The following is a 19,847-nucleotide window of genomic DNA, read 5'->3' on the forward strand; positions in this document are numbered from 1 at the left end:
ATAGAAACGTTAGAAGAATGCGTAGCAACATTCTCTTTCTTCTAAAATTGATTATAATCTCACTCTAAAGTAGAGTAAAAATATAATTAATCTATATTTAAAGTAATTCTATTTTTTACTCTATTGTTTGTTCTATTATTTTGAAAAATATTGGAGAGAAATTTTATTACATTAAAAATTTACTCTTATCTTAAATTAGAAAATAGAATAAGGGATCCACAAATATGGTCTCAACAGAGGATGAATTTACGTTTTGTCCCAAATCTACCGCTATATATACCACATGCACCTAGACAGATACATGCTTTTTATTCCTTCATCCAATCCAAAGCATTTAACAATTAGTATAAATTTACAGAGAAGATATACATATTTGTATATGTTCCCGCATCTCTATATTTTTAATAGTTATTCCATTAAATCTTGTGACTATATATACATTTTTATAAGAAATTGATATTAAAATTCTACGCATCGAGGAAAGAAATTAATCTAGTGTAACTTCAAAAAAAAAAAAAAAGATGTATTCGACCGATGACGCATAAGGTTATTGTGTACGTGCACTAATACAATTATTGATTGGCCATGCTAGAATCATATTTCTATGTTAGGGAAGCAAATGTTGTTAAAGTTGCTTAATGTCGAATCTTTAATTATTATTTTCAAGTATCAAATTAAGAGATAGAGATTCGCCTACCATTAGTGTGTATGCATGATTCTCTTACATGTGTGATTCGTCACTATATATGTAGCTCCACCATTAGGGTCATTGTCCATGGTCTTTTTTTAATACTGATTTGTCGTATAAAAAGCTGAGAGTGAACTGTGAAGGATGACAATGTTTAATCTCAAAAATAGTGTGCTTATAATTGCTAGAATCGTAAAGGATGCTAAAGTGACCTAACCGTCGAATTCAAGATAGAAAAGAAAAAAGATTTTACGCATAATGTGAGATGACATTATGGAATAACACGTTATTTTAAAAAATGAATTGTTCAATTGTAATATCTAGATAAATATAGTTTACTTGGTTGAGAAAATCAACTGGAGAGCTAGCTACTTAGCCAGGGGTGATCATATTTTCTAATATATATCGTTTGGATCAGATGAATCATTTCTTATATATGTTTTAGTTCATTATCGAAGAACAAAATACAACATTTGGCGCTGAACCAAAACTCAAAATATCACTCCATGAAAACATTTGAATAAAATATTGTACCCCTTAGATTATATTAATCTTCTATCGAATAATATAATAAAATAATACCTACAATAAGATCTATTATTAGTGCTTAAAATCTTTAAAGGTTCATAGAAACCAAAATCAGAATTTATCCGAACAAATTCTTACCAAACATGAAAAAAATACTAGTGTTTGTTTTTAGGAAAAAGATTGAGGAATGTTAGAAAGTATTCCAAATTTTTTTTAAGTAGTGAAAGTAGATTAACCAAATAATATAAGTTCTTCATCAGGCTGGCGAGATACAACCTTCACCAAATTAAATATGCATGCGGACATCTAAACACATAAATTAAAATGTTATGTCATTATGATCATCTACATAACAATTTATTCAATGTTTCTTCATAAACCATTCTTATTTAAAACTACATATCCATTTCTTGGCTAAGTTTTGTTTGTTTCTAAAAATGTAAACAGTGAAATATGCGAAAATAATCTATTTAATTTGTACAATTCTTAGTTTGACGAAATTAAATCAATTTTGTAATACATATTGACCCCAAAAAGTGGTTTCTATAACCTATTGATTAACTTTTTTTTTTGGTCAAACCACCTATTGATGAAGTAACTTAGGAAAAAATAACAAGCAATTTTTATATTTCCATGAAACATTTGAGTAGAAGTAGCTTTATTAATCGTTTTAATATCAAAACAACAAACTATGATATCAGTTATGTGCAGTCTCAAATAACAGCTTACAAACATATTTTCGGACACTTCATTCACCACAGTACCATATATAATTTATGTATCAACAGGTTATTCCACTAGTTTTTATTTCATCTTTTAGTTATTTCACCAATGGACCCAAAAAAAATCATTGATAGCTATAAACTTTAAACAGATTCTACTTGTCACGTCAAAAGGATACTTTTTGTCTTGATGTGGTAGACCCTCTCATCTTACTTACGGCTATATAAAAACAGTACCACACACAACTCTCTTCTCAAAAAAACACCAAAACCATTCCATGTTCTTTCTCTCTCTCAAGAAAACAAAAACTAAAGAGGAAGAAAAAGATCATGTCAGGCGTGTGGGTGTTCAAGAACGGAGTGATAAGACTTGTGGAGAACCCTAACCAGTCAGGATGCGACACACAGAGCCGAAGGAAAGTGATGGTCTATCTACCGACAGGAGAAGTGGTCTCATCCTACTCTACGCTGGAGCAGATCCTCCAGAGTCTTGGATGGGAGAGGTACTTTGGGGGCGGCGACACAGATCTCCTCCAGTTCCACAAACGGTCCTCTATTGATCTCATCTCTCTCCCTAGAGAATTCACCAAGTTCAACTCCGTTTACATGTACGATATCGTCGTCAAGAACCCTAATTACTTCCACGTCCGAGACTCCCATTAAATCGTCTTTCTTTTTTTGTGTTTTGTGTGTGTACACATGTGTTGTTTGGTTTTTTATAATTTAGAGTTTGTTGGGTTTTGTTTTTAGTTGCATGTGCATGTTTTATTTGTTGTGGACGTTGAAAGTTGTGTTACGTAACTGTGGTTTGATGCAAGTTGAGATTAAGAAGGGACATGGATTAGGGAGAACTCAATCTCAACATTAATTGTTCTCTTCCTTAGCATGATTCGATTCGGTGATGACTGGTTGTAAATTTGTAATTGAGAGATCATATTCTCTTTGGCTCAGTGGATCTCAAATGCTTTTCTATTTTAATATAAAAGCCAAATCTAGTGATGGTTTTTTTTTTCTATTCTAGTTTTACACTTTTACTTAAGAACTGGTGACGTATATTAGATATACTCCCATAGAGATATGTCGTGAGGATATTTCAAATTCAAAGTCCCTAAATTAAATAGCCAATGGGAGAATTCAGAATCAATTATGAAAACCCACTTTTCTTAGTGGCATTTGTGAGTTTTGCCATTTTATGGATTTGTCATATTTCAAAATTTTAAAATATAATTATATATTTTTGTTAAAGAAATATAATTTTATATATAATGTTTGGGATTTTTTTGGTTCCATTTTTTCTTATTGTTATAAATTTTAAAGTAAAAAAAAAGAATAAATCTAAATATTAAAAAATGACAGATTCAAAAGAATTGGAGTGAGAAGTGGCAAAATCTGTAATAATCCCAAGAATTAATCATAAAGTTACATTATCAGGTGATCGAGTAATCTATGTTGAATAAGAGATATATAACTATATACATATAAATAGGAATATAAATTTATATATAAAGAGGGAATATTTTGGGGGACCCCATGAGGCTTAAGGAAGTTGTTTTGGTTAATGTATTTTGATTCCATCATTCTTATGAAAGCTAATGAAAGGTATTGAAGAGGCTGCTGGTCTTTAGTTTTGTCAGTGTTGTACTAATGAGTTCTTGTTTTTTGCGTTAAGGGTGTACATAAATAAATATCATTAATATGAAATGTTGATGGATTACATTGAACACTACTTAAAGAAGGGTATGCTTGAGAAAAAATAATTAAAAACTAAATTACAGTTTTTAAAAAAGGGTTTTGTGAGATTATTACCGAATCCAAAGAAACAATATTATCTTCGGCCATCGCTACCTATTATGTCTTCTTCCCGTGATCGTGTTACTTTGTTTTCAGATATAATAGATTGTTGCTTGGCCTGGCACTTTCTTGATTAGAAAAGGTCTTAAGTTATAATCAGTCTCCGTATATATGAAATTAAAATAGTGAATTAAGCTGAAGACACCTATATATAACGCTTTTATGAAACTTTTATATATAAAAAAAAGGAAAAAAAAAAAACTTAAGATCTATTTGGCCCTCGTGCTAGAGAGTCGAAAGGGACATTACGTATAGCTTTTGCTGGCAAATTGGTTGTGTCAGTCTCTCAGTAAACACCGACTAGCGATACATCTATCATTAGGGTTTTCCTTGCACTTTTTTTGACCTTCTAGGCTCTAAATAGTAATATGTTTATGAAAAACTGAATGTTAATTTCTGTATTATTACTTTGATGGGAAAAAAAAAAGCGGCCTAATAGGTTAAAAAAATAGTGATACATCATTTGGAAATAATACTAAATACTTCAATTGTTTTCATGAAATTTACAAAATGGTTTCGTTGGCCAATTTACATTTTTACTTTAAGTGTGAATTTAACCAACCATGCATGTTTTTCTTTTTATCATTGGGATATAAGAAATAAATATGATACTAAAGTAATTGCGGTTACTGTGTACTAGCGATGTATGATATTGCAATATACGTATCCCACATTCCCACTATATATCATATGCATGTGTTTGAGTTTGTGAATCGAAGGAGATATTTGTCGAAAACATTGACAAAGAATATCAATATATTGTGGTCCATACCTTGTATCCCTACAATCGTAACATCGAGATGATTAATGTGCCGTATTGGTTTAACCAAACTATACTTCAATATGATTTGCAATCCCATAGTCAAAACTCATGATTGACGAGGCTTGTCAAAAAAAAAAAAAACATACACATAAAGCAAGCAATATAGACCACAGTGCATCACGTGAACAAAGCATTGTCAGCTTCTCGGTGAACCTATGAGAGTTCGAAACGTGTGTAAAGGGACATTGCTTTGAGAAACACATCCCACTCCCTAGGAGTATTTCTCACGTGGCCTGAGCTTTAATATCATCGACACGCACAATAACTCCTTTGATTTAAGTAATTCGTACGCGGGGGCAGCCGCAGATTTATTGGAGAGAGACATGGATTTGAGGAAGCTCCTCATATATTGTCGACGTGCCATGTCGTAGTCCAGTGAGAAGATAGGGCTAGGGGCTAGTACATAGGCTCTACTTTGAAAAACTAGTTTAGGAGACATCACATCTCATTCTGCCTTGTTACTGCATGTACTGATTGACGACGATTGGACTTGTCATTACTAAAACATTATTCAATTAACTTTCTCTTTTATTTATACATTTTAAACCTCTATCAATACTACATAAGTACATATGAATATATATCTGTGTAAATACATGTAATATACATACCAAATGAATATTTCATACCTACTGTATAATTATTCACTAAAAGTAAAGCATCCATTATAACTGATCGAATGTAATTACCTTATTTTGTTGGGTATGAACTATGAAGAATATGGTTACTTTGATATCTGTAAGGAAACGTGTGAGACCGGATCGATTTTTGATATTAGTCTGCCCGCTCTGCACCCTAATCCACCCAACCCTAAACATCTCCATTCGGGGTCTAAAACTCATGTTAGTATCTAATTAGCACTATAGATTGTGATTCATAATTTTGGTTATAATATTTACTGAATTATATTTATGTGGTGATAAGCAGCTTCAGTTTGAACACTGCTTAATTAAAAGAAGAGTAATCTTGAGAAAATGAATTAAAACAAGGTTACAATTTTTTTTACAATGGGTTTTGTGGGCTTATTACCAAATCCAGAGAAGCATTAGCTTCCCTAACTAACCAGTAACCAATTTGGTTAACAGAATGTTGTGATTAAGAGAAATGCTTAAAAACGAGAGACAAGCTAATACTCATACCACGCGTCTTCCAAGCAATGGAATTTTTTTTTTTGTTTTTGGCATGAATTCCATTTTAGTATTTTACAGTTAGTTACTAGCTGAAAATTCATGAATTTAGTTCTAATTAATAGAACTGAGTTTTGATAGACTCAAAATCAAGTAGTTTTGATTCAAAAGCTGGTCACGCATCTGGAACGCATATGAGCTAAATTTGTTGAATATTTGATAAAATGGGAACACTAATTAATAATTATGCATGACGACGCAATCAAAGTAGAGTGGTTAAGTTCTTCATGGAGCATTGAGATCTCCGGATGATTCCCTTGGATTCACAAGAAGTCAATTGTAGTATCGTTCTATAGTATTTTTTAGATGACATATCCCCACCCCATGCATATTTCCTATGTTCAGAAGTTTAAGATCCACGAACAATGGCTTTGGCTTTGGGCCTATGACAAATTTATGGGTTACTAGTTTGTTGGAAAGCAAAGTTATCGAACAATGACTACCTTCTTTATTTTTCCCTTTAACCGTTCTCTAGAGCCAATATTTTCATTTAGAAGCAAAATGAAAAAGTGCAATAACAGTAAAAGTGGAATATGGAACTAAACCAAAATATTTGGTTGAAACTGAAATGTTTAGAATTTATACAGGTGAAAAGTTTGTCCACCTGATCTTATTTTCTATTTGTTCCCAAATTGTGTGTAAGTAAAAAAGAAAGAAAAACCTTTTATGTACAAATAATAGAGAGCAAGATATATGGTGGAAAGCAGAGAGACAAACACTTTGGTGATGGTGTCTCTGCAAATTCCATCATCATGAAAATGGCTGTGGCTGAGATTCTTCTGCTGAGGTTTTACAGATAGGACACCAATTCTTCATGCGGAGCCATTGTTGCGCGCAGCTCACGTGGTACTTATGTTGGCAAGGCAGAGTCCCTACTTCATCTCCATCAACATACTCTTCCTGCATATTTTAACATAGGATGCTCTTTTGAGCTTTTTGTAAAGACTACTGAGAGTAGACTCAGAGAAGAGAGAGTTATTATACCTGGCAAATGCTGCATTTGACATCATCATCTTTGTTTACGCAGATGTCGCCGGATTCATCTGTTGGAAGATAGATGCTTGACTTAAGGCTTTTCAGTAGCGCTTCCTCGCTTAGAGCAGTGCTCACTGTACCCATCTTCTCCTCCAATGCTAATAGTTCCTGCATGAATTTTGACAAGTTTAGCTTTCATATCTAAACACTTGAGCGTTGCCTTTGACTGTCAACAAAAAATACACAAATAGGTAAGGCTAACCTCATACGACATGTTATCAATGTCAAGCCTCATGTCTCTATGCTGATCGTGGAAGCTGCTCATACCATTTAAGAACAAATTGGTCTCTAAAACAGCCAATTGCTGCAAGGGAAATAAAGATGTGTCAAAATAGAACTCTGAAGTCAGTCAAAACCTCTGCATTTCAAAAGGTCCAAGATGATGAACTCACCTCGTATGTAAGCTCTTCATCTTGTTCAATCCTTTCCAACGCCAACAATACCTGCAACATTGAGTATTTGAGTTTGAGTTACTAAGACGCTGGAACATCATTACACACACAAGAAAGGTTATGATGACTACCTCTGCAACTCCATTCATGTTATACCGTCTGAAACCATCACGGTTCATCAAAGAGCGAGAAAGGCCGGCTTCTGAGGGGCTACCAGGCATCATCAGGCTACGTAACCTGCCGTCACTACTGATTGGCCTACTGTAACTATTTAATGGACTACGTGAAACTTCTGTAGATCTAGAAGGATTGAGATCAGCTCGTGTTGCAGGGCGAGGCGTTTGTAGAGTTGCAACCGCTCCAGCACGTCCTGTTCTACCATAATAACCAGTTGATCTCCTAGCACTACTTGAAACAACACTGTTGTCCCTAACACTTTGTAAATTTCTGTTCCTCCTAGATTCAGATATGGTGATGCCATTACCCTGAGGAAAACTTGAATTCCTTCCCCCAATCACTGATCCTTCCGTCTTATTCCCTCTATTTGAAGAACTGCTCTCTCCATCAGAGTTTTTCTTTCTAAATACGATACTTTTTCTTGTCGGATTTGAGTTTGATGGAACAACATCAGAAACAGATTTGCTCTTCAAGTCTCTCAACCCATTCCTGTTCACACTAGCTCTACCAATTTGGCCACTGTTACCCAGACGAGCCTCTCGGGTGACCAAATCAGGTCTCTGATAAATGCTTCTACCAGTTCCTCTACTTGAGCTTCCTGCCTCTGTCACAACTACTTCTCCAGAGACAGTATTTTCAGAAAGAACACTAACAGTGCTTTCTTTGGTCTTTCCACGTGGAAGAGAAGGCTCAGTCTTGGGAGACTCATCATTATTAACACTGCTACTCTCTGAAGAATCCATGTCTAAAAGAGAAGAGAGCTGTCTCCTACCACCAGTAACTTGAAGTGCCTTTTTCGTACCGCCAAATCCAGTCATACCTCGAGATGAACTACTCCCAACGGTTTCCTTCCCATTCAAAGAAGACCGAAACGAAGACACGGTAGATTTAGCTTTGTGATCAATCATCAAAACTCCCTTAGTGGAGGAACCAATCCTGGAACTACAACCAATCCGGCTGCAGATAGGAACAACACTCTTCTTATTATGATGATGATCATCATCATCTTTCTTCTTCATATTCATATTCTCATGAAGAACAAGACCACTTGCTTTCCTGGACATAACCGGTCTTGATGATGTTCTTTTGCCCTTAAATCCATCCATACATAAAAACACTGCAATAGAAGAAGAAACAAAGCTTTGAAATTTCAGATTCCCTATCAAGAAATTGCATCAGTTCTTTCTACAAGTTTTGTAAAAAGGGTCATCAAAGCCTAATCATAACAGAGAAAGAAGAACATATATAATAACCTGATGAACCATAACTAACCCATCAGGCTTCAACAACAGATTAATTAAGAGATTGTTATAGAAGACTTAAAGAGAAGAAGATGAACCATCCATGAAAATAACGATTTACACGGAGTTTCCATAAACACGATTAGTTTCTCCGTGATTTAAGCTTCTCCATTAAAACACACAACAACAACTCTAAACCAAAAGATTAATAATTTTTTCAAGAATCAGAAACAACCAAACCAATCAAATTTCATCGAATATTTACATAATTAATCAACCAAAATTAAATAAATTTTTGGAGATTGTATCAAAAGGCAGAATCATCAAATTCAATCAGCGAATCCAAAAATAAAAAACACACAAAGGTTTATGGGTTTTTTTTATTTTCTTGTAACAACGAAACGTAAGAGACCGAAGAGAAGACAAAAAAAAAAAAAAAAAAAAAAAAAAAAACTGAAATTTCCGGCGATACCTTAACCCGGCGGCTATGTATGGTTCAGCGAAGAAAACGTGGAGTGAGAGAGATGCGATGAAGAAGAAGGAGGAGAAGTAATATATTCTGAATTTTTAAGTGATTTTATAAATTTTGTGATTTTTTAAAACCGGAGAAGAGGAAGAAGAAGAAGTAGTGGCGTAGCAAAGGCGAAACAGAAGTCGGAGTGATCTGAGCCGTTGATTTTGGGTTTTTGTTGTGTGAAGCCTGAGATGAACGGCTTAGATATATACTACGAAAAGACTTGAGAGAGGTTTGTGAAACGGCGCCGTGTTTGATTAGCGTCTCGTTAAACACGGAATGATATGTTTTAATTTAATTATATTTCTTTTTTGGTTCCATTTCCAAAAAGTTATAAAGGGAGTTTAAGGAAACATAATATTAATTGATCAAAAATAGCTGGGGTGGAAATATTAGTAGATTACATAATTAATTGTGCTGATAATATTAATTTATTAATTCTACTGTTCACAAATTCTCTAAGTTTAACATGTAAAACGGTAACGATGATGAAAACATACGTTTTTTTAGCATCTAGTAAGGAAAATTCTATAAATTTGAAGGTTTTGTTGAAACTAAATAGCTTACTCCTAAAAAAATATATAAAATATTTGTATGAGAAAATACGAAGAAGAAAGATGATAAGAAGAGTGTAATATGAACAAACGTTTTTTTTTTTATTTTGGATAAAATTATAAAAACGTCATACTCAACCATAAAAATTGACAAAATTATTGTTGAGAGATGATAATAATAATAATCAAATATAATATCAGTTTGGCCCATTCTGGAATATGTAAACTAATTAAAGGAAAGGCGACGTGATGAGAAGAAACTAATTATAAAGATCCCACATCCATGATAGAAAACGAAACCATTTTATAAATTATAAACAACTTTAAAACATTAATAAAATAATAATTATAGACATAAAAGTCATTGGTTTATTATTTTGTAAATCAGCTATGTTCATTGGAAGATGAAAGATGAGGAGAGGGTTAAATCAAAATGGACCCAAGTCAAAAGCCAAAATTCAGAACGAGAGCCCACCATATTCTGAAACACACACAGGAGATTAAGGGGTGGGGAGCGTGAAAGGACCACGCAGCATCACGACCAGACGTGAATACATACACTTATCTGTAAAAATGTCAACTTGAAGAAACAAATTTTTGGAATCATCCTAAAGCTGCTTTTCTACGTCATACGTCTTTTTCTATCTGTATGTGTTGTTGCATTTGCATACATTGATACATAATTTATAGTATATTATAGGTACTTATTCTCTTTTTCTCTCGTAGTCTCGTACCTAACACCAAAAGAAAGCATGCAACCACGCAACACATAACACTATAATCATGCAAAATTTGATTAATTGCATATAAAAATGTTCAGTAGGGTTAACACTATACAAAAAAATATAGTTTGATTTTGCAAAGATACGTAGGAACAATTCCAAGGGGTCATATTTTGATACAAAATTAATATAATTTTGAACTGCATGTGAAGAAATGTTTCCCACGAACTCTATCAATCTAGTTATCTAATCATATTCATATGTTTCTTTTTGGATAAAATAAATCATATTCGTATGTTACTTTGAATGCACTTTTAACTATTTTGTATTTATTGAAATCATACAATGGAATTATGGAAGAAAACTTTTCCTAGAAGAGTTTTATATGTTAAATATATTAATAATAATTATTTTCAGTTTAGTATATGAAAGTACAATTGCATTTTCTAGTGTTTGTCAACTTAGCACGAATAAATTATATACATTTCTTTATAAAAAATCATTTGGAAAATATCCATTACCAAAATATCGCTATATGATGACCACGAGCAATAATCCACTAGAAACTATGTGTCGTATACATGGTATAAGAAATCTAATCCAAGCATAAATCCCTAATTTCTTATAGCGGTCACAAACTCACAATCATACTAGATAAGGACTTTTTCAATGGCATTTATAGTCAGTGCCGGTCCGGTGAAATCCGAGGCCCAATACGAAAAAGAAAAAAAATTAAGGTTTTTTTTAAAAAAAAATAATAAAAGTTGAAATATGTTTTGCTAACTATATTGGGGCTTTCACAAATTTTTATTTATTAACTCATTTGATTTTGAGATTTTTTTTGCTAATTATGGACTTTTTTTTGCTAATTTTGAGGATTTTTTCTAATTTTAAAACCTACTGTATTTTATTAGTTATGGAATATTTTCAAATTATATGGCTTTTTAACTAATTCTTGGACTTTTTTGGAGCCTATTATTGGACATTTTTAAAAATTATGAGGCCTTTTTATTAGTTTTGGGAGGTTTGAAGCCTTATTAGTTTTTTTTTTAATAAAAAATTCTTGCAAAATGGGCTTCGAAATTTTGAGGCCCAATACGAATGTTTCATTCGAATGGGTGAAGGGCCGGGCCTGTTTATAGTTTTTGTCATTTCACCTTAAAATTTTTAGATTTGCCATTTTTTAAGATTTAAAAACACAATTTAACAGATTATTGTTGGGTTCTCTTGGTTCCATTTTTTCTTAGGGTTTAATATTTGATATGAAGTATGTATTTTAGCAAAAAAATTTACAAAAACACACATTTTGAAAAATAAAAAAATGGCAAATCTATAAAGTTTAAATGAAAATGGCACATTCATAATATTTGAGTGAAGAATTGGCAAAATCTATTAGACAATATCCCACATCGAGTGAATTAAGATTTGTGGAGCAATATAAATAGTACATGGATACCTCCACTCATTGCCAATTGGTTTTAGGTTGGATATTCATGTTTACTAATATGGTATCAGAGCTCATAGTTAGGCCCAACAAGCAAATTCTCACAAAAATGATTTCCCACCTATGTGGCCCATATAAGTAACATATCTTGTTGTGGATTAAAATTTCTCTCGATTGTGGGGTCACCCGTGGATGTCCAGTCCCACAAACTTCACGCTACAGATGTCCAATCCTGAGCGTGAGGGGGTGTATTAGACAATATCCCACATCGAGTGAATTAAGATTTGTGGGGCATTATAAATAGTACATGGATACCTCCACTCATTGCCAATTGGTTTTAGGTTGGATATTCATGTTTACTAATATGGTATCAGAGCTCATAGTTAGGCCCAACAAGCAAATTCTCACAAAAAAGATTTCCCACCTATGTGGCCCATATAAGTAACATATCTTGTTGTGGATTAAAATTTCTCTCGATTGTGGGGTCACCCGTGGATGTCCAGTCCCACAAACTTCACGCTACAGATGTCCAATCCTGAGCGTGAGGGGGTGTATTAGACAATATCCCACATCGAGTGAATTAAGATTTGTGGGGCATTATAAATAGTACATGGATACCTCCACTCATTGCCAATTGGTTTTGGGTTGGATATTCATGTTTACTAATAAAATCCATAAGAATCCCCACAATCATATCCAAATATAAATTGAACATTCGAGACGAGATGGCTCTTGATCCAAACAAAATGCTTTTATCTCGATTTACATAATTTAGCTAGATCCCAATAATTTTAAACATGGTGTATTCAAGTTTCTACAGGTTCCTGAAAATGCATGAGCTTCACTAATCCGTTGATGAAACAGATCAAACACTTGTCTCCACTATAGTGGCAGCGATGCAACACATCAACACATCATACCACTATAAAACATGCAGCTTTTGTTTTTACCATATTTAGTTTAATTACTTTACAATAGTAATCACATAACCCCAAATATCAACAATCTTTTACTTCTCGCACCAATCACCATGTCACATGGAAGAAAGAATGTTATAGTTGGTGATTGCACGAAATTGAGGGGTACAACAAGTAAAATGATTATTGATGTAATATGACATATACGGTTGTACCCATCAACGTGTAGGTTTTTTAAGTTGAGTTGGCTTTTAACTACCACCGAAATAGAGTTGGTTTTAGCCTTTATGTTCAATTTTGGGCCCATTACCTCTATTGCAGATTAGTTCCCACAGCAAGTGTGGTTTAGTATGTTTTAGTTAAAATGCATAAGGGAATAAGGGATGAGGTGATACGTGGCAACAGAAGCCAGACACATTTGGTCTCTTCAATTTCGTGTCTAACTAAGAAGAAGAACAATCACACCACCCCATCACAAATTAAAACTTTCGACTACAAGAAAAACTAGTAAAGTAACTACGATATATATATATATATATATATATATATTTGTTCACTTAATATATCCATCTGTTATTGCTACAACTCCTATCACATAGAAATCATAATCTTTAGTCGTGACTCGTGACATGCCACAAACTTTTTCGCATCAACCATCGCCATTTGGCATGAGATTTAAAATAGAACCTATAATTTCTTTTCTTTAATCAAAATGATTGAAAAGATTATGTCGACAAGAAAAACAAATGATTGAAAGGGAATTGGGATGAGTGGATAGCATGTAGAACATTGGTGGAACCGTTCCAACAATGGCTCCATCAGAGTTAAGCAAGCCCATTCTTCTTTCTTTACATATATAATTTGTTTTGAATTAGTTTAATTCCTATTTTTGGCGATTTAGTTAACTTGTAAAGTCGCAATTACGTGGTGTTATATCTTATCATATATGCTAATGACGTGGGGACAATTATCTTATTTAGTACTAACATTGAAACGGTCTAAAACAAAAAAGAGAGACAAAAAGACGCAAGACAAAACACATAGTTGGTGTTCTTTGTATAAATAGAAACGGCTCAAACTAAAGTCAACGGTTCTCCATAACGACCGGAATCGTTTTATAATGTTATAATTTAGTTTTTTTGATTTAGTAATTTGTTAGGGAGATTGATGGCCTCCACCACCATTCACCACCCATGAAATTGCGAGATTTAAGCTCCGTTTTACAAAAACATAAGTAATCGAATCTCATTTTATAGAAAACCCTAATTTTCTTTCCAAAGATATTTGTTTCCTTGATATACACGTTTCTCTTTTCTATTGCTGTTTCTTCTCTTTGATCCATATTTCTTGAGGTAATGGCAACGACATCAACCACGACAAAAGCAAAACCGGACAACCCAAACCTAACCAGAAGCAGATCTCTCGGCAGAAAACCAAAGCCACCTTCGTCGACGGTGTCATCAGAGGATGGTACTGATCAGAAACCGGAGAAGCCTTTACCAAACTATCTGAAACCAACAATCAGTTCGAGACCTGATCCAGTCAAGTTCTTGAAGAAGAACAATAGTAGTCTTGATGATAACCAGAAGCTTCTCCGTAGAAGATCCTTTGATCGACCTCCTTCTTCTTTGACTTCTCCTTCTAGTTCTTCTGCTACTCCGCGTATCCAAAAATCACTCAACGTATCTCCTTCTCGCCCGCTAGATAGACCAGCGGTTCCTAGAGAGAAGCCTGCCACAGCTCTACGCTCTGCGTCTTTCCATGGAAGCAGAAACGTCCCAAGAGGAGGCAGTACTACTGCGAAATCGCCTCCTGTGGTTCCAAAGAAGAGCGGGTTGAGCAGCGGTAGCATTAATTCTTCCAAGAGCAAAAAGGAAGGTTCTGAAAATGTTAAAGTAAAGAAAGAATCTGATAAAGAGATTGCCTTGGATTCTGCTTCTCTATCGTCTGCTCAGGAAGATCATCAAGAGGAGATTCTCAAGGTTGAGGGTGATCATGTACAAGTTGTTGAAGAGATAGAAGAACCAAAAGATGAAAAAGAAAACAAAGAAGTGCAGGTAGATCAGGTTGTTCAAGCCGATGACTCCGGTGAAGAGAAGAATGAAAGTGGTGGATCAACAACGGTTACTTCCCCTGTTGGGAAAGATTGCACTGTTGTCATCAAAGAATTAGAAGAAAAATTTGTTAATGAAGAAACCGAAGTCGAAGAGAAAATAGAGGAAACTAAAGAAGAAGACAACAAGGGTGAAGATGGGGAAGAGGTTAGTAATAAGATTGATGAGAATGATACTCCGGAGAAGGTTGATATTGACATGAAAGAAACTGAAAATGTCGAAGAGGCTATAGAAGAAAAAGAAGAAGAAGTGAAAGGAGAGGAGAAGGAAGAGGTTAAAGAAGAGGCAAAGGAGAAGGTTAAAGAAGAAGAAGAAGTGAAAGAAGAAGAGAAGGGAGAAGAGAAGGAGAAGGTGAAAGAAGAAGAGTCGGGAGAAGGAAAGAAGAGGGAAGTAGTGAAAGGGAAGAAGGAATTTTCATCAGCTTACAACGATGTAATAGCAAGTAAGATGCAAGAGAACCCGAGGAAGAACAAAGTTTTGGCTCTTGCTGGAGCTTTCCAAACCGTCATTGACTATGAAACTGCTGCATCTAAGTAATATATATCACACAGCAACAACACCAAAAACAATGTCATCTTTAGCTTTTTAATGTTACCTTTTTTTGTCTTTCTGTACTAATCATCATTTTTTCCATTGTTATAGTTTTCTCTCTTGTGAAATTGTATGCTTTTTTCGAGTGAACAAAGTCACCTACTCATATGTTTGAATGGATTGGATTCATTGGTGTATATTTGTCATGTCTTTTAACTCCAAGATTCTCCTATTATTTTCTATATGCAGCAAAATCTGATTGTTTATAGAGGTTTTGATTACTAATCATTGCAATATTGAATGTACTATATTTTTCATCGTAATCAATTATAAAAGTGGTAAAAGAAATTATAAAACTTTTTATAATGTTTTCTTATACGGTTATATACCATTATCTTTTACTACTTAAATTTACTAGGTTTTAAACTCGCGCGTGTGTCTATTTGATATATTTTGATAAAAATTATATATGATTGATGAAGGTAATGAAATATTATCTTATAGAAAACTTTAAATTATTATTAAGGAAAAAATTAAACTTCAGATACACAATTTTTAAAAATATACAAATCTGTTGTATTTTAAAATAAAATCTGATTAAAAAATCATGAATTTAACTCGACGTCCAGGCGAGGCGAATCAACCTAGTGACCTCACATATCCTAAACCATTTATTTGACCACCAGAAAAACGAAACAATTTTATAATCATGAATTCTTAGCGTAAATAAACAAAAATTGTAACAAAAACAAACACATCTTCAAGCCTAGAAACTTCATGTCATCGTTACTTTTACCATCTAGTTTTTCGTTATATTCTTTTTCTTGTTCTTCCTCATCAACTTCTTCACATTCTTACACTGAAAAATCTTTTTTTTAGACTACCACACAACTTGTTAACCCATCAAACTCCAAGACCAAAATCATTTCTTTTCTCATAAAAATTATGCAATTCATAAAGACCAGCTATAGTCAACACATGCACCCAATTATTGATAATTTCATCAATATACTTATTCAGTTTTAGATCCACACTTTGAAACTTCTGAAACCAAAATCCTTACTTGCAGATAAAGTAATATGAACAAATGTATAGTTAAAACAATATTTGTGCTTTTCGTCGATCCTTCTTCTTTAAACTCAAGTAACATCAAATCAAGGTCTTGCGACGTCAATCCTTTTTTCTTAAACTTAAAAAAAAACAATTTTTACTGCAAAAATATCAAATCATCTGTAAAGTCATACACAAAAACATGTTTTACAGCTCATAAGAGATATAAAGCACAAACAGAGATAAGTAAGATTTTTTCAAGATATTAAAAAATTTGATATATAATATTTAATAATTCTTAAACTTTTAAATTTTTAATAGAGATAAAATATTTAAAATATTTCAAACTTTAGATGTAATTTAAATATTTGTAACATTTTTTTAGAGTTAGATATTAATGACACTTTAACTTTTTATAGAGTTTAAATAGTTATAATATTTTAAAAATATTATGGAGGTATTTATAATATTTCTAAACATTCTATAATAAATATTTTAACCTTTAAAAATTTTAATTTGCTAAAATAAATCAAATAAAATTTTTAAATTTAGAAACCTGATAAATAAGCATAAATCAAGCAAACCTGATAAATTTATAGTTAAAAACATATTAGTTTTATTTATAATAGTTCTTAGCCGTTGTCTAAAATTTTCTAGCCGATGTGGAACGTTGTACATATTTCTTTTACTTTTATAAATTTTACTCTTTTTTTCTAAAAATCTTAATAATATAGATTACTACTATATTTCTAAAAATGTTATTAGTGAAATCCTTTTACATGTTAAGAAATTATTAAAATTTAAAAATTATAATATTTTGAAACCTTTTAAAAGCTAAAACTTGTAGAAGTTTCAATATTAATAATATTTTAACCTTTTAAAAAATTTTAAATATTATAATTTTTAAATTTTAATAGTTTAAATATTATAAATATTGAAAATTTTAAAAGTTTTTATATTTAAACTTTTAAAATTTTTATATATTATAATATTTTTTTGAAACTTTTTTAAGTTTTAATTTGATCAAATAAAAAAACCGGATCAAACCGAATCAAAGTTTTAAACTTGGACGCTTTCCTACTCATTCGTTGTTAGAAGCATATTAATCTTATATATACTGGTTCTGAACCATTGTCTAAAACTTTTATAGCTGATGTGGAATATTGTACATAGTTTTTTTATTTCCATAAATTTTAAAATTTTACTTTTTCTAAAAATTTCTAGAAATTTTAAAAATGTTAATGAATGACATGTCAAATCCTAATCAGTCGTTTAAAAAATATCTTAATACAGAAAGTTTTGGAAATTTTAAAAATATTAATTAGTGACATGTTGAATTCTGATTGGATGTTTTAAATCCTAGATGAACAGTCTTAAGAGCTTATTTTTATCTTTTATTTAGTATAATTTCTATATTTTTATCTTTTTCTAGTACTGCAAAAGATTCATAATTTTTTTGTGTTATCGATTGGAAAATAAACTAAAAATAGAAAAGAGATAATTAAATTAATCGTTACATACATGATACATCCACTAGAGCAGCTTTTGGTGTGGTACAGAATAATCCCACGTGGAAGAGAGGTCATCATGTAGTTGCCGAGTGGGCTCATGGTTTAGTACGACTATATAATATCAAAATCTAATTTGTCCCCAAGTTGAAGTGACTTGAAAATTATGAAGAAAAGTATAAAAAAAACCCTTGTTGTAATCTTCTTACACATATAAAGTATTAATTCTAAATTAATTAGTTAATCTACTAGATAATTGATAATATCTTATTCATGGACTGATTTATTAACCAAATGAATTTATGACATAATGAGATAGTAGAAGGATACAAGTGTTTGGTTCCTTTCCAATGTGGAAGTTTGTCACACGCACATGAGAGAGAAAGAGAAAGAGAGAGTTCCTATCAACTTTGACATTTTATTGTAACAAAGCAACGCAAAGCAAACATAATAAGTGGCACGACACAAATTTAGTGAAATTGAATGACCTCACATATCCTAAACCATTTATTTGACCACCAGAAAAACGAAACAATTTTATAATCATGAATTCTTAGCGTAAATAAACAAAAATTGTAACAAAAACAAACACATCTTCAAGCCTAGAAACTTCATGTCATCGTTACTTTTACCATCTAGTTTTTCGTTATATTCTTTTTCTTGTTCTTCCTCATCAACTTCTTCACATTCTTACACTGAAAAATCTTTTTTTTAGACTACCACACAACTTGTTAACCCATCAAACTCCAAGACCAAAATCATTTCTTTTCTCATAAAAATTATGCAATTCATAAAGACCAGCTATAGTCAACACATGCACCCAATTATTGATAATTTCATCAATATACTTATTCAGTTTTAGATCCACACTTTGAAACTTCTGAAACCAAAATCCTTACTTGCAGATAAAGTAATATGAACAAATGTATAGTTAAAACAATATTTGTGCTTTTCGTCGATCCTTCTTCTTTAAACTCAAGTAACATCAAATCAAGGTCTTGCGACGTCAATCCTTTTTTCTTAAACTTAAAAAAAAACAATTTTTACTGCAAAAATATCAAATCATCTGTAAAGTCATACACAAAAACATGTTTTACAGCTCATAAGAGATATAAAGCACAAACAGAGATAAGTAAGATTTTTTCAAGATATTAAAAAATTTGATATATAATATTTAATAATTCTTAAACTTTTAAATTTTTAATAGAGATAAAATATTTAAAATATTTCAAACTTTAGATGTAATTTAAATATTTGTAACATTTTTTTAGAGTTAGATATTAATGACACTTTAACTTTTTATAGAGTTTAAATAGTTATAATATTTTAAAAATATTATGGAGGTATTTATAATATTTCTAAACATTCTATAATAAATATTTTAACCTTTAAAAATTTTAATTTGCTAAAATAAATCAAATAAAATTTTTAAATTTAGAAACCTGATAAATAAGCATAAATCAAGCAAACCTGATAAATTTATAGTTAAAAACATATTAGTTTTATTTATAATAGTTCTTAGCCGTTGTCTAAAATTTTCTAGCCGATGTGGAACGTTGTACATATTTCTTTTACTTTTATAAATTTTACTCTTTTTTTCTAAAAATCTTAATAATATAGATTACTACTATATTTCTAAAAATGTTATTAGTGAAATCCTTTTACATGTTAAGAAATTATTAAAATTTAAAAATTATAATATTTTGAAACCTTTTAAAAGCTAAAACTTGTAGAAGTTTCAATATTAATAATATTTTAACCTTTTAAAAAATTTTAAATATTATAATTTTTAAATTTTAATAGTTTAAATATTATAAATATTGAAAATTTTAAAAGTTTTTATATTTAA

At 31.7% G+C, this 19,847-nt stretch overlaps 3 protein-coding genes and 1 pseudogene across 4 annotated transcripts; 2 read left to right on the forward strand and 2 right to left on the reverse strand.

The window, feature by feature from the left end:
* The first annotated feature begins 2,171 nt into the window (after positions 1-2,171).
* On the forward strand, positions 2,172-2,951 carry LOC104770956 (flowering-promoting factor 1 pseudogene; annotated as a pseudogene). The gene has a single exon (XR_015592473.1). The product of XR_015592473.1 is annotated as a flowering-promoting factor 1 pseudogene (transcript).
* A 3,382-nt stretch (positions 2,952-6,333) lies between these two features.
* On the reverse strand, positions 6,334-9,464 carry LOC104770957 (uncharacterized). Its single transcript, XM_010495433.3, has 6 exons — positions 9,117-9,464; positions 7,358-8,520; positions 7,227-7,277; positions 7,037-7,138; positions 6,784-6,942; positions 6,334-6,699 (listed from the first exon to the last, which is right to left on the reverse strand). The coding sequence occupies exons 2-6, from the start codon at positions 8,507-8,509 to the stop codon at positions 6,550-6,552; spliced, it is 1,614 nt and encodes a 537-aa protein (XP_010493735.1). The 5' UTR covers positions 8,510-8,520; positions 9,117-9,464; the 3' UTR covers positions 6,334-6,549.
* Positions 9,465-13,740: 4,276 nt separating this feature from the next.
* Positions 13,741-14,137, reverse strand: LOC109131307 (uncharacterized). Its single transcript, XM_019242107.2, is given in 2 exon segments — positions 13,741-13,980; positions 13,982-14,137. Coding segments are annotated over 2 exon segments (186 nt in total). The 3' UTR covers positions 13,741-13,950.
* A 13-nt stretch (positions 14,138-14,150) lies between these two features.
* On the forward strand, positions 14,151-15,637 carry LOC104770958 (chromo domain cec-like protein). Its single transcript, XM_010495434.3, has one exon. The coding sequence runs from the start codon at positions 14,151-14,153 to the stop codon at positions 15,444-15,446; it is 1,296 nt and encodes a 431-aa protein (XP_010493736.1). The 3' UTR covers positions 15,447-15,637.
* The last annotated feature ends 4,210 nt before the right edge of the window (positions 15,638-19,847 follow it).

The sequence above is a fragment of the Camelina sativa genome, chromosome 20 (genome assembly GCF_030686135.1).
Source record: "Camelina sativa cultivar CO46 ecotype springtype chromosome 20, ASM3068613v1".
Taxonomy (NCBI): Eukaryota; Viridiplantae; Streptophyta; class Magnoliopsida; order Brassicales; family Brassicaceae; genus Camelina; species Camelina sativa.